This window comes from Rhopalosiphum maidis, chromosome 2 (assembly GCF_003676215.2).
Source record: "Rhopalosiphum maidis isolate BTI-1 chromosome 2, ASM367621v3, whole genome shotgun sequence".
Classification (NCBI taxonomy): Eukaryota; Metazoa; Arthropoda; class Insecta; order Hemiptera; family Aphididae; genus Rhopalosiphum; species Rhopalosiphum maidis.
In genome coordinates this window covers 78271449-78286202 of record NC_040878.1, presented here as the reverse complement: position 1 = coordinate 78286202, position 14754 = coordinate 78271449, and the positions used below count along the sequence as shown (strand labels likewise).

The following is a 14754-nucleotide window of genomic DNA, read 5'->3' as shown; positions in this document are numbered from 1 at the left end:
TTACATCCCAACCAACAAAATAAAAATTTTTAACACTAAAACTAATATAACAAATAATTGATTTACAAAAATGATAATAATATAGTAGATACATATAATATTTTGTGAAATAAAATAATTCATTAACATAAATTTAAAGACCCATAATATAAATCAATCAAATATTATATAATTGTATAATAGCTGATAAAACTTTTAAAGTCTTAAGTATAATTTACAAAATGCAATTTGGGTCAACAATTTTAATTGGAATAAATAGGAATTTAGAAAAAAATACATAAAAATACTGTATACAAATTAAAAATAAATTAAGTTATAAAAAATCCAAATATCCCAATATTTTAATTAATAGAATAATAACTGTAGTAATGAATATTGTATAATATTATATTTTTATTATAATTAATATAATTTACTTTTACTGTTAAATCTTGAATTCAAATATGATAAGATATACAATATGTATATTTATTATTGAGACGGATTATAAATAGTAGTTGGTGTTTGATTTGTCTGAAATATTGGATCTGGAGATAATATATTTTCTGATGGTTTACTGTTACTCATTACATTTACATACATATCCTTTACACCTAAAACAACAATGAAAGATTATTATTTTTTTATCTAATTAAATTATTGATTTCCTTATTTGTTTAAGTAATGAAATAATGGAATACATTTTCCAGAACAGTCTACAGCCCACATTTTAGTTAATAAATACCTCGCTTTCTTTGAATTTTAAATTGGTTATGATTTTGATTGGCGGGTGAACTATTAGCCACTGGATTGAATTGTAATTCTGAATCCAAAGGAGGAGCAGCTTGTTGAACTGGTTCTTCGGCACCAAAATTTCCCCCGATAGACTAAACATATAATTTAATATTGTTATAGAATCTAAATAAAATAATTAAACATTTTTAATATATTTACATCTGTATTATTAGAGGGCTTCCAAAATTTTGTTAACCCTCCAAGCCAGGAATTCTTTTCTTTTTGCTGACGTTTATCATCTGCATAATTTTTTTTTTGCGATTTTTTTTCTTCTGTACCAGACACCTATCAGCAAGACAATTTTAATGTATTTATATTTATTACACACATATATATATATATACTCTCTAATATATTAACATACTTTAGGTTCCAGTTCAGCCATTTGACGAGCATAAAATCCAGATTTTGGTTCTGTTGATATCGTTTTTTCTGGTTCAGCCATTAAAGTGAGATCTGGAGCAATAGTTGATATATCTGAAGTCATTTCATTTATATTATTATGACTAGTTACATCTCCTGTAGTAATCATAGATGTAGGATCAAAATATTGTGAATATTCTAAAAAAATACAAATATTTTAATTATTCTAATTATATACAATGCATATAAATTGTTATAAAAATGTTTAAACTTATAGTAGATTCCAAATTCTATTACCATAACTTTAAATTCTTATGAAGAAATCACAAAAATAAATGCTTTCCATATTAGAACAAAAGGTAAGTGTTCAAATTATATTGTTCAGTAATTTTCTAAACTAAATTAATTAATTAGTACAATATGTTTTTAATGTAATACAAAAAGATAAATTGAATATTTTACACATAATAATCAATACATACATAATTACAAAATGTGTCTTTAAACATTGTAAAATGCTGATATTAATCAATAATATTATATATTAACAACGAAAATTCAATATCAATATCAAAAACAGAGATTATGTGTAAATATAATTTTTTTAGTTAATAAACTATAATAATATCTATTTTCAAAGCCATTTGAATAATGTATAGAACAATTTTTAACACATATAATTATTATAATTAATGTTTAAAATAATATAATATATTAGTTTCTTAATATTTTTTGAACCAAATATTGAAACAACAATAAAATGTATTTGGTTCAATGGTTTGATATTCATAAATCATTTATTAAAGTTATTATAATTTGTATAAGAAATTTAACAAAATATAAATAAATAACTTATTGATTTAAATGGCTTATTTTATATTAATTAGTAAGTATATAACATTATAAACAGTAGACTCTTGAGAACTCTCTCAAGAGGGATACAATTAATTTGACTAAAGGGTTTTTCGAATTAAAACTTCAAATACAGTTTTCAAATACTTTAGGAATAACTTTGAACCACGAAAATTTTCAAGTTATTGTTATCAAGGTTTGAGTTATTGCAATTTGGCCGTACATTAAATTATTAAATATCTTAGTTAAATTTTATTTGATTTTAAATTATAAGCAATCAAATAAAAATTATTTTTACAATATTGCTGGAATTGTTTCTAATGTAATATTTTTGTTTAAGATTGATATTTGTTCATATTAAGTTAATTATTAATTAAAACAAAACCTGTGTAATGTTAAGTAGGTACATAACACTGTTGAGTCTTTCAATTCTTTTTTTTTTTTTTGATAAATCAAAAAAAGTTTCTAATTTCATACACTGCAACAGCGTTTTCCAAACATTTTCTTAGCCAAACCCCTTAAGAGGTAATTAAAATAAAAATTAAAAACAATACTAAATTTATTGCTTTATTTTCTGAACTAAACTTAATTTACGTTCCCGGACCCCTTCTTCTGATATATTTGGTATACGTGTGGACCACAGTTTGGGAAACACTGTACTACAACGATAAAACAAATTATCCACACAGTAAATTTCTCAATTATTTTCCAAAACATAAGAAAAAAAAACTGAGCTCAGAATTGTTGTTTTTAGAATAACATTTATAATAAGCCACTTTCCTGTGTTGAGGTGAACAAAGCAAGACGAGTTCTCAAAACCTGGTCTTTATATCCTATCTGGATTTTTATTACAATATTTATTTAACCTAAACTAAATGCTAATTATTCTTATTGTATAATTGTTCTCTTTAACAATAAAATAGATAACTATGCTGTATATATGATAATGCAAATTTTTATTAAACTAAATTGTAGAATCTTCTACAATTAATTAACTGTATTTTTTAAGGAACAAAAATATTTTATGTATCCTAATATACCAAATAACTCCTAAAGCTCATTTAAATCATATTGGAGTATCTTTTTTAAAAAATTCACTATTTATAAATTCAAAATTTAATTTTCAGAAAATAATTTTGAAAGATGAAAATATATGTTAAAAAAGTTATAGACAAGTTTAAAATGCTATTTATATTTATATATGCTATAAGTATTTTTTTTTTAAAGTTATTTACAAAGATATATAATAAATATTATTATTTTTTGGTAGTAAGGAACATCCTAATTTTTTGTTTTGGTTTAACTAGTCAATGAAGTCAGCAAACACCTATATTTTTCCTATAACATTTTAATACCCTAATTTTATATAACAGTATAATATAAGTGACAATTGAGAAGGTCAATTATAATATTCACACATATTTTAGAATAGAAAGCAAAAATTTAATAAGACACACAATAATACACAAATAATATAGTAAGTTTAAGTTAACCACCAATTTAATCTTAATTAAATCATTTATTTTCTAATTTGACAAATTCCCTAGGATTAATCTAATTGTTTCTTTATTATATTATCTATAAATAATAATATTTTCTACAAATGTACAAAATATTTACTGTTACAAACATGAATGTTCAATAAATTAATTATAATAATATTTATAATATTTGTTTTTAATAAAACAAATATAAGTATCATTTTTATACGTTAAAATTGAAAATAAGAAAATATAGTGAATTTTGTTTAAAAAAAAATGTATATATTTTTTTTTTGTAATTGTACTATATTAAGAAATAGAATTTGAAGAATACAACTATAAGAACATTATATAGTAAAATATTCAATAAAAAAAAATCACAACTAATTTCGATTTATAGTTTAAAATGTAAAATGTATTAGTTACAAATTTAAAATTTACCATTTTGAGGTGGCGGTGGAAGTTCATTTGATTGTGAAACAGCATTTGGTTGCCAATAAGGGTTCACTTGAGGAGGATTTGGCTGTTGAACAGTTTGTAAAGGTGCTTGAACAGGTGGCGCTTGGAAAGATGGCGCTTGAAAAGGTACTTGAATTTGTGGTGCTTGAATAGGTGGTGCATGAATAGGCGGTGCTTGAATAAGAGGTGCTTGATAATTAGTAGAATAATCTATACTTTTATCTGGAATCTATATATTTAATTAAAATTATTTCTTCAATTTAAATTGCTTTAAATCTTACAGTTTGCTGTTCATTAGGTACAACAGAATGTTCAATTTGATGTGATTGATAATTGTCTATTTGTTGTATTGGTGATATGTGTTCTACAGAGTTATAATTCTAAAATATACATACATATAATTTAGAATGACATTTAATAAATAAATTTTATTATCGTTAACTTACATTTTGAGTACTTATTAAAATACGTTTTAATTCTTCTAACCAATCCAGCACCTCAATACTTCCAGATAAGTTATTATTTGATACTTGCGTGTAATACAAATCTGTACTTAATTCTACAACATTGGCAATAAATCCCAAATTCACCTGTTCAGGTGATGAGATTAATTGTGTTGCAATAGCTTCCAAATGATGTAAAGCATTTTCACACTCTCCATACTCAGCTAAACGAATGGCCAGCAAATATTTATAAGGCTACACAAGTATTATAAACTGTAAGCTTTATGTATAAATACAAAAATAATAATGTAGATAATTAATAATATTTGAAATTACCAAAAGACTAGAAATATGAAAATGGCTTAGATTTAATCGCATAGAAAATTCATAAGCACTGGTTAATAATATGGCACGATTTGTAACCATAGTATTAAATACTTGATCAGTAGATGTACCCAAAAGAGTAAACTTTGAAGATAATCCAATTGATTCTAATGGTATCTGTATAGCCAAATAACAAAAATGAGCACCAAACACATCACCTTTAGCATCTAAAAAATTACAATGAAAAAATGTTAATAATGTTATTTAAAAAAAAATTAAATACACAAACTTAAAGTGTCCCCAAGTTGAATAGTGGCATTACGAGCATTATTTATATTAACTTGCTGATTACTCAAGATCATCGCTAAATGTTCTCTCCAATCTCCCCAGCTATTATCTGTACAACACTTTTATAAAAATAAAAATAACTTTATTAATAATTTGTAATATATGTTTATTTTATATTTTATTTGTATAAACATTTTAACAATATAAAGGATATTTTAAATGTATGTGCTCTGGCTACTGCACTTTTAATATGTCATATGACCTCTTCTTTTATTATGTCTGTTTTGATACTTATAATAATTTAATATTTTACATTACCTAATGGATATATTTGACATAAGAAAATAGATAAGAATGATCATCTAAAACATATAATCATTAAGTAAAAGCATCTCTTCTATGCATGTTTTTATAATTGCATCAAAAGTTCTCCACTTTTAATTAATTTTTTTTTAATGCTATATATTAGTGATGGGCAAAGATATCGATAATTCGATATGATATCAATATCATAACACATTATTGACACCGATATCGTTCTAAAATTGTATGAAATATTGTGATATCAAATTTAATAATTTTTTTAGAAATACATTTTATTTATAGATTCTAAGCTTTAGTAAATTGTATTGTGTGTGCTGTGTAATAAACCATTAACTAATTAAGTAGGTATTAACTAATAAGTAATAATATTTGTCAGCTGATATAGTTTGTACATGTGTCCCCGGAAAATGTGAATTATTAAATTATTTATATTTAATTTTACATTTCTACATTAGTATTACATTTGTTATAGCTTATGTTATTTGTATTGATAAGCATTAGATACTAGGAAGTAGGTACTAGGTATAGGTAGTATCTAGGTAGTATCTTATTGTTCATTTAAACTTTTTTTTATAGTATAATTTGAGTCGTCTTTGTGACATAAACATGTAAAATTACAGTGATGATTGAATTAAAATTTTTGCCTCTACCTGGAGCTAGCTAGGAGTGATATTTGGAATTTTAATTTTAAATATTTATTTTAATTCGATAATCATAAGTTAAGACCTGACAAGATTTACTATAATATTTATTTAATTATCTGAATGTAATTTCTTATTAGTAAAGTAACCAATGTTTAATTAATAATTATAATAAGTAATAAATAATAAGGAAGTACATATGATAAAAGTTTACGATTTTGGTGTACCAATAATAAATATCAAATACTAAATTTTATTAATAAATTTATAAAAATATAATCCGATACGATATCGATACACAATATTATATTGTTACCCAACACTATTATACATTATGTTTGCACATGTAATGACTGCCAATAAGTGGAAAATAATAATTTAGACAAAATGAAGAAATATTTGAGCCGTGTGTATGTGTGTGCATATTAAACAATTTGGTGATCATACCTAACTATCTATTTTGTTATAGTAATAACTATCCATATTGTATCAATCAGTAGTGTCATTCAATGCAATAAATATAATAAAAATAGATTTTAATTCAATGTAAAGTGTATACAAGATCTATTAGGCCAATTTTTAATTTCACTCTCACAATCAAATTTTAAAATGTAATTTATTAATTAAAATAAAACTAATATTAAAAAATATTTAAGAGGACATAGCAAATTTGCGTTCAACAGATTCAATTTTATGCTGTTAGCCTTAATATTAGAATCAATTTACGTATTATCAAACTTAAAGGTAATTAAATTTAAATTATGATATCAATAAAAGCTTTTGAGATGCCCTAGATAATATTATTACCTTTAAGTTTGATAATAGATAAATTGACTCTAACATTAAAGCTAATAGCATAAAATTGAATCTGCTGAACACAAATTTGCTATGTCTTACGTTCATAAGACAGAGACAACACATGTGGGTATGACGTTCTCTTAATGTTTCATAATATGTACTTTTTCCCACATTCTAACTACTATTCAATATTATATTATAAAACTTAAAAAAAAAGTTACTTACAGTTGTGCATGATGGAATATTGCCACTACTAAGTTGGAAGAATGTTTGTAAAGTATCATTTTGTGGAATTGTTTGAAAATACTTAGATCTAACATAATTTAATGTCTTTGAATCCATATACAATGCTAATATAAATGCAAATCCCCAGTCTTGATTTAATACAGCAAATTCTATAAAATATTATATACAACAATTATTAATAAAATAGCTACATCAAAAAATTTATATAAATTCTGAAACATTAAAATAATCACAGCACCTTTTTAAATTGAAATATAAAACTAAAAACAATATTCAGTGTAATATAATGAAAAGAAGATTAGAATAAACGTCTTCAACATAATTTTAATTATTTATTTTATTCAAATAAAAAACTAGAAATAAAAATGTAAAAGAACTATAGTCTCTTCCACAAGAGAATAATCAACTGAACAATTTTTGTCGGCCTTGGCATCACCGAAGATGTCAGTCAAAATCTGTGAAAAGTGATTATTCTTTAATGGAACATACTAAAACTTTTATTTAAAAATTTGTAATATCTTTTATTAGTTAACATAAAATCTAAATTGTCTTAACACTTACATTTTTTTATAAATAGTATTCTAATTCTTGAAATTGATAAATATGTGTAATACATTTTCATTCCAAACTTAAATTTTAGTTAGATAAATTTAAATAAATACGATATCAGAATATTATGTAATAATAATAATTGAACAATAAATTTTCCTCAAACAAATACTAATTTACTTGAGTATGACAACAGAGAAGCCATGAATGTACCAGCTTTCCTTATGGATACTTTTATCCCATAAAATCAATATAAATATAACTATTATAACAAATTATTAAATGTAGTCTAATTGTTACCTGTAATAATTTAGTAAGGAAAATTTGTGTTGTACTCATTTATAAAATATTTGACAAAATCTAAATTACTTCTTGATCATAAAAATTTGGTCTCAAACTATTATTATGACAAACTCACAGTTGAATCAAATAATTTATGACTAACCCAAACAAATATTTATGAAAGTACATAATTTACAACTATAAAAATATGCACTAAAACATGAAAGTATGCCCTTAAAATCAAAAATATCCAAATATATAAGCACTAAAAATTTTGATTATTATTTATTGTACTTATCTAGCATATAATTATATCAACCCAAAAAAATATGCTAAGGTAAAAATAACAAGCTTTATGAAGACTTTCCTTACTAGTACTAATTAATTATAATTGTTGATAATTTAATAATTTTTAATCTATGTATCCATTAAAATTGTATTAAAATTAAATTTAATCAGAATAAATTTTATTTTATTTATTTATTTAAACTCACTGTTATAGTTCAATAAATAATAATAATAATAAAAATGCACTTACCTAAGGCTTCAGACTTATTGCCTTGTAAAAGCAATTCTCTGAAATTATTTAATGGTTTGACTGACATTCCCTTAGAATCTTTTATGCTCATATTATCAAATAATATACAGTCAACTGGGAATTTAGTCACATTTTCCATTAAAAGTTCTGATATATCAGTTCCATCAACAATCTATTATCAAAATAATTTATATGCAAACTAATACTTTAGATCACTCAATATAATTTATAATATAGTTTACTTACTCCATTACGTTTAGTTATCATACATATTAATTCGTACAACAGCCGCTCTGAATTATTTGATGCCTCGTCTGCTAATTTATTCAAATATTGGGCTACAGCATTTTTATGCGTCTTGCCTCTATTAAATAATTATAATAATTAGTAATTGATAACATTTGTTGAAAATGTAGAAAATTGAATAATCTAAAATTGTTTATTACTAACAATACAAAAGGAGTGGGAAATCTGAAGAGCTCTGCTGTATCATTATCATCCAATCCTGGCATTGCTTTAAAGACATCTATAGTAGCATTTGAGGAGTCTAACACAAATAATTTTCCAAAACCCATATGCATTTTTGCTAAAAAAAACATTTGATTAAGATAATTGGAAAATATTTCTTGCAGTTGACACAAGCTTGAAAAGCAAAAAGTCATTACTCTTGACAGGCATAAGTAAAAATTAAGTATTTAAATAATTCATTATTTATATATTTTATGTAACTTAAAATTAAATTAAGCTTAATAATTTATGTATAAATAAAAATTAATTTTATATTACCATTAACATGATATTTTTGATATCTTGGAGGAGTAGTTCGATGATTTTCTTTTTCAAGTCTAGCCATATGATTTAATGATGTTCTAAACATATAAAAATCGTATTATATACACAGTAAAATAATAAATTTTTTTCAAAAACATACACGTCATGTGAAGTAGTTGATACTGGTGTACTACATTCAGAACCATTTTTAGTCCTTGATATTAATTTTTGCATTTCAACTTTGGCTTTATAATTTGTATACCATTCGGTATACGCCTTGGGGTTATTTTCTCTGAATTTTAAAAGGAAACTTCTTCCTAAAATAACAATATGCATAAACAAAGAATGTATTTATTTTATAAAATAACATATTTTTAATGTTACATACTTTCTAATGGATCAAGCATTTCAATATGAGCTGAATAATCTTGAAATTGTACAGGTGAATATCTTCTGTGATAATCTGAATCAGTTCTACTAGAAGGTCTATTGCGATAATTGACATCTTCTCTTCTGTAATATTGGCTGTTAAAAAGAAATATTGATAATTGTATAAAAATATTTTACAAAATTCAAATTCAATTATACCTACCTCATTTCATCTTGATATCTTCTATCACGGTAACTTCTGGGATGTCTTCTATATCGGTCAGATTCCGGACTTCTGTAAATAATAAATTAAAAGCAACTACTTTATAAAGAATACATACTAAAGCAATATAGAGTGTTTTAACATACTAATTGAACAATGAATATAATTCTTTTAAAACTAAAGTCTAATTGGTATTTTTCTTGAGTCAAAATAAATAGGGAAAAGAAACAGTCATTTAAAAGTCTCAAATCTGTATTCAATTTTAAATCTAGTTTTTTGGTTATCCTAAAGTAATTAAAAAAAAAAAATACTCAATTGTAAAAACAGAACTCTATAATCATACTTCAAAATTAAAAAATGAACAAAATAATGCATATTTTTTAAATTATTATTGATTCTTTTATAATCAGTTTTCCATAAAATACACTCCAAATTTAAAGTAATATTAATGTGTAACAGAATCAAACAATCACTCATTGCATAATATAGACATTGCTACCAAAACAATTCATCATTTACATAAATAAGCAATTTGGTGCAAACAAAAAATCACTATCTAAAAAAAATTTAAGTACAAAAATATATTTAAGAGTTTTAAATAATAAGTATTATTATTTAATATATAATAAAATATTATTATTTAATAAATGTAAGATGTAAAATGAATAGTAAATGTACTATTAAGTAATTGTAAAAAAATGTGTATGGGAAAAATATTTGATAACACGATCAAATGTACTACCACTAGTTGGTTCTAAAATAAATAAATGAAAATATATTTTATATAATAATATATAATTTCTGATTATTTTAATTTAATTTACCTATATCGCCTTCGCCTTTCATATTCATCATATTCACTTTGGTATTCTGTGTCCGAGTGGTCGTAGCTGTGCAAAGCAGGACAAAAACATGCCACAGTTTAGTATGTAAGTAAAGTATTAAAATAAATAAAAGAATGGTGAAATTGGTTAGTTGCAAATTCAAAAATACTCAGTGTACAAACAAAAACCACTTAATAGTTAATATTAATAAATACAATTTTTAAAATAAAAACATTAAATACTTTTCATTAGGCATTCTTTGTCTGTATCGCTTGGGTGGATGATTTCGAGAGCGATGCGATCGATATTCAGGTTCTACTTCAGGACTTAATGAAGCATTATCTTCCTCCTCTTCATAAAAATAATCTTCTTCACTTCTATTAATATAAAATATATTATTTGTATAATTATACTACAATTATGTTTAAATTATGATTTATAAGTAATTAATTAACAGTGTTGTTTCAAAATTATTAAAATATTATAATGAAAAGAGAGGGTTAACACTTTTTCTACTTACTCTCTAGGATGACGATAATGTCTTCGATCTCGATTATGATAATGCTCCACGTTTTTATTATATTTTTTTTGTTGAGGTCCTCTTCGGATACTTTTAAGACCTTCTTCAGATACAGGATTAGTTAATGGAACTGATGAATCTGAATCAATTGAATGTCGTCGCTGTCGTTCATCATTTTTTAGATTCATTTTTGGCATCCTGTTCAATTTTTGAATAGAATCTTCTCCAATATTACCTTCAACCATTCTACGAAATCCCGGTGGAGGTGGTGAATGTTTTTTTTCTACTCGTTTTTCATTTCTATCATAATCTTGAAACTTTTCATTGTTTTCTGATTGAGTAGAAGTTGTCAATTTTAAACTATTATCCTGTTGTGAATCAACTATAGGTTTTATTTGGTTTTGAGTGGTTGATCTTAAGTATGGGCTTGTTTCATTCATATAACCATCTGGTCCAGTTCGTTCAAAAACTTCACGATCGAGAATTTTTGGGCGATTTTTTTTTATAACAGTAATAGGTTCTTTTAGTTCTGTTTGTGATTCATTTCTTGTTGATGCATAATTATCTATATCTGAAATATTTCTAACTGAATCATCCAGTTTTTGACTATCATTAGGTTGGTTAACAAAATCTTCAACGTCCCTATGTAAAACTTGTCGAGAATGACCTTCAAACTGATTTTGAAATTGTTCTAATGACGGAAGTCTTTTTAAAGTAACTGAATTGTTATCAATACTTTGAAAATTGGAGTTATTGTCTATTGGTCTAGCTCCAATTTGGGAACCTGTGACATGTCGTTGAACAGGGATATCATCATCACTTAATTGACCAAGAACTGTTCGGACATCAAATGGTTGTGGACCACAAGGTTCAGGATTGGAATAATCTTCAAATGATTTTGTTTGCCCAGTAACTAATCGATGAAGTCCAACAGGTGGTCTATCTAAAAGTTACAAAAAAACTTTTAATCAAAGCCCAGTATTAAAAATTATTTTTTCAATTATATAATAAAATAAATTAATATATTCTCATATTTATAGTATATTGCTGGTAATAACATTAAGAATAAAAATAATAAATATTTTAGAGAGATGTCTTAAAACGTTATAACACAACATTTATTATCCCTGTTACTTTTTATTCATTTAAAATACCTAGTAAAAATGTCAGAGTATTAGTTAATGTAGAGTACATGATGTTACATCTAAGAATATAAATAACCTTAAAAATTAAATAGAATAATTAAAATTCTTATATTTATATTTCTAAATATTATAAGTAGTGCATGTGCATGTGTAGGAAAATAAATTGTTTTTAACTTATGCGAGATAAAGCATTTTCCTTAGTAAAAAGTTTTAGTAACCAACAAATCCAGTTTTAAAACAATTTATTTTGCTACTTTTCACATTGTTTGAAATTATTTATAATTTAAGCTTTTTAGACCAATGTTTTTTTTTTCAATATTTTTAATAATTACTGTCAAATAAATTGTATACAATCTATACACAATTTGTAATTCTTGTTTTTATAAATTTATAAATAATTATAAATATAAATTATAAATAATTAAAAGAACTAAAAATAAAAAATGTCTTTACAATACAATTTTAAATACATTTTTAAAAATTTCTTAGTATACAAAATCTTATAGCTAATACTAATTCAAATACCCACCTCACAAATATAAAATGCCATGTTTAAGATATAACATATAGATGTGAATTTATTTTAATTTTAAATCTAATGCTAATTAAAAACATACCATCATCATTTTCTGTGGAATTTATTTTTCTAATCTCAGTATCTTTATGTGTCGCATTGTTATCATATACATTTGAGTGCATTACCTAAAAAAATATACAAACATTGTATTTAACGTAATCATTATTATAAATTCCAACTATAATTATATTAATTGCCATTATACAACAGTTATATATGATATTATAATAGCAATAATAGCATGATGTCTTAAGAAGCAATTTATTTTAGATAACAACTGAATTGGATACACATTTAGTAATCTAAGCTATAATATGAGTAAAAATAATTAAATTACTATCACAAAACTAATCAATTACCAGCAATGAGAAAACTAATATATTCTTAAAAAAAAAATTTGATAAATAATAGATAAAAATTGTGTGAGATAATATTGATTTATTAATCAACAAAAATTGGTAATCAAATCCAATGTAAAAAAGTTAAATTTTGGTAAAAAGGTATAAAATATTTGTAATATGTAATAAATTTGTTATTCTTTATAGAAATATGCATTAGCCAAATGAATAATTGTGTACATTCAAAATATAAAAAAAATGTTAACTCTTTGTTAAATTACTGAGAATCATAGTTGGGGTGTGGTGATTGGATAGGTTAGGATGGACTGGGAAGATGTCATAAAAATAGTTTAGGGCAAAAATAATTATATTCCATAAAAAAAAATAAATAAGTTTATGAAAATATATTGAAGTAATATAGTTCACAAGAAATCTTAATAAAATTAGATTTCTTTTTTGTAATTAAGACTATGGGATGTACCGTTTTTAAAACTACAAAATACTAAATAGTATATATCTAGTATACAAATAACTGCATTTATACTTGATCTATATTTTAAAAAGTTTTAAACTACAATAATAAATCAAAATTGTCTAACCTCATTATTTAATTGTAAATTATTCATTGCGACTTGGAGCGATTCATTCTGAAATGATTCTGGTGGAAGAATTTCTCTATTTTCAACATCCGCCCAGAAATTGTCTTCAGTTTCAATAATGTCACTTTTCTTGTTATCAGTATATTGATTAACCAAAGTATGTTGGACATTAATAATTTGTTCAAATTGACTTTCAGGTTTATCAAACCATTTATTATTAACGATAGGAAACGTATGTTCGTTTTCAATTCCGTTTTTATAATTATAGGTTGACGTCGACCTATTTGGGTTAACTAGAGAATGAATTGTTCCATTCTGAGAGTCAGGAACAGAATAGCTATTCAGAGTTAAATCTGAATTTAAAGTTGAATTCAATTTTTGTAGATTAGTGTTTTTATTAATAGAAGATTGATCAATATAATTCCAATCGTCTGTACTGCAGCTCCATTCATCATTTGGTTGTGAACTTTCAGCCTAGGTGTACAAGATAAAATTTTTAATGCATTTTATCAAACAATGAAAAATGAAAATAGCAAACAACACTTACTGGTTGCTGTTGTAAATTTGAATATGAATCCAAATTACCCCAAAAGTTATTGTTGGACATATTCTATACTTGAAGTCTACGCTCTAATTTCAAATAGATTTTTATTTAAAGTTTAGCTTATCTATTTACGAATAATCTATATGTTGATACCATTATAAATGATACTTAGATTTCAAAAACTGTCAATAATCTTACCCTTTTAAGTTGAAGATTTCTATTTTCACAGTATAATGTATACTTTAATCCATAATATACACGATTACAAACTACCTAGAGTAGAAATATTCAAAATATTCTACTTTCACAAATCCATAAAAAGTTGAATCGTTCACGTCACTGAAAAATTGATATGCAAAGTACAATATTAGGGTTAGATGAAGACCAAGGGCCAAGACACAGTGCAACCATACCTGTATTAAATATAATATTGTATCTACTTATGGTAGCTATTTCTGAATGGCAATTAGTAATTACATAAT

The 14754-nt window shown here is 24.1% G+C and overlaps 1 protein-coding gene across 2 annotated transcripts; it reads right to left on the bottom strand.

Annotated features, from left to right (window-relative positions):
* Window positions 1-307: 307 nt before the first annotated feature.
* Window positions 308-14611, bottom strand: LOC113553231 (protein transport protein Sec16B). Of its 2 annotated transcripts, none has more exons than XM_026956446.1 (24): window positions 14471-14611; window positions 14276-14358; window positions 13729-14202; window positions 12832-12916; window positions 11070-12012; window positions 10792-10926; window positions 10550-10615; window positions 9726-9797; window positions 9522-9658; window positions 9294-9450; window positions 9149-9231; window positions 8813-8948; window positions 8609-8726; window positions 8363-8534; window positions 6973-7142; window positions 4986-5103; window positions 4709-4923; window positions 4376-4627; window positions 4211-4309; window positions 3912-4158; window positions 1139-1335; window positions 934-1059; window positions 725-866; window positions 308-593 (listed from the first exon to the last, which is right to left on the bottom strand). In XM_026956446.1, exons 2-24 carry the CDS (start codon window positions 14333-14335, stop codon window positions 472-474), a joined length of 4326 nt encoding a protein of 1441 aa, XP_026812247.1. In that variant the 5' UTR covers window positions 14336-14358; window positions 14471-14611; the 3' UTR covers window positions 308-471. The 2 variants fall into 2 exon arrangements, with proteins under 2 accessions (XP_026812247.1, XP_026812248.1); XM_026956447.1 differs by having other exon boundaries at window positions 1139-1251.
* Window positions 14612-14754: the final 143 nt, after the last annotated feature.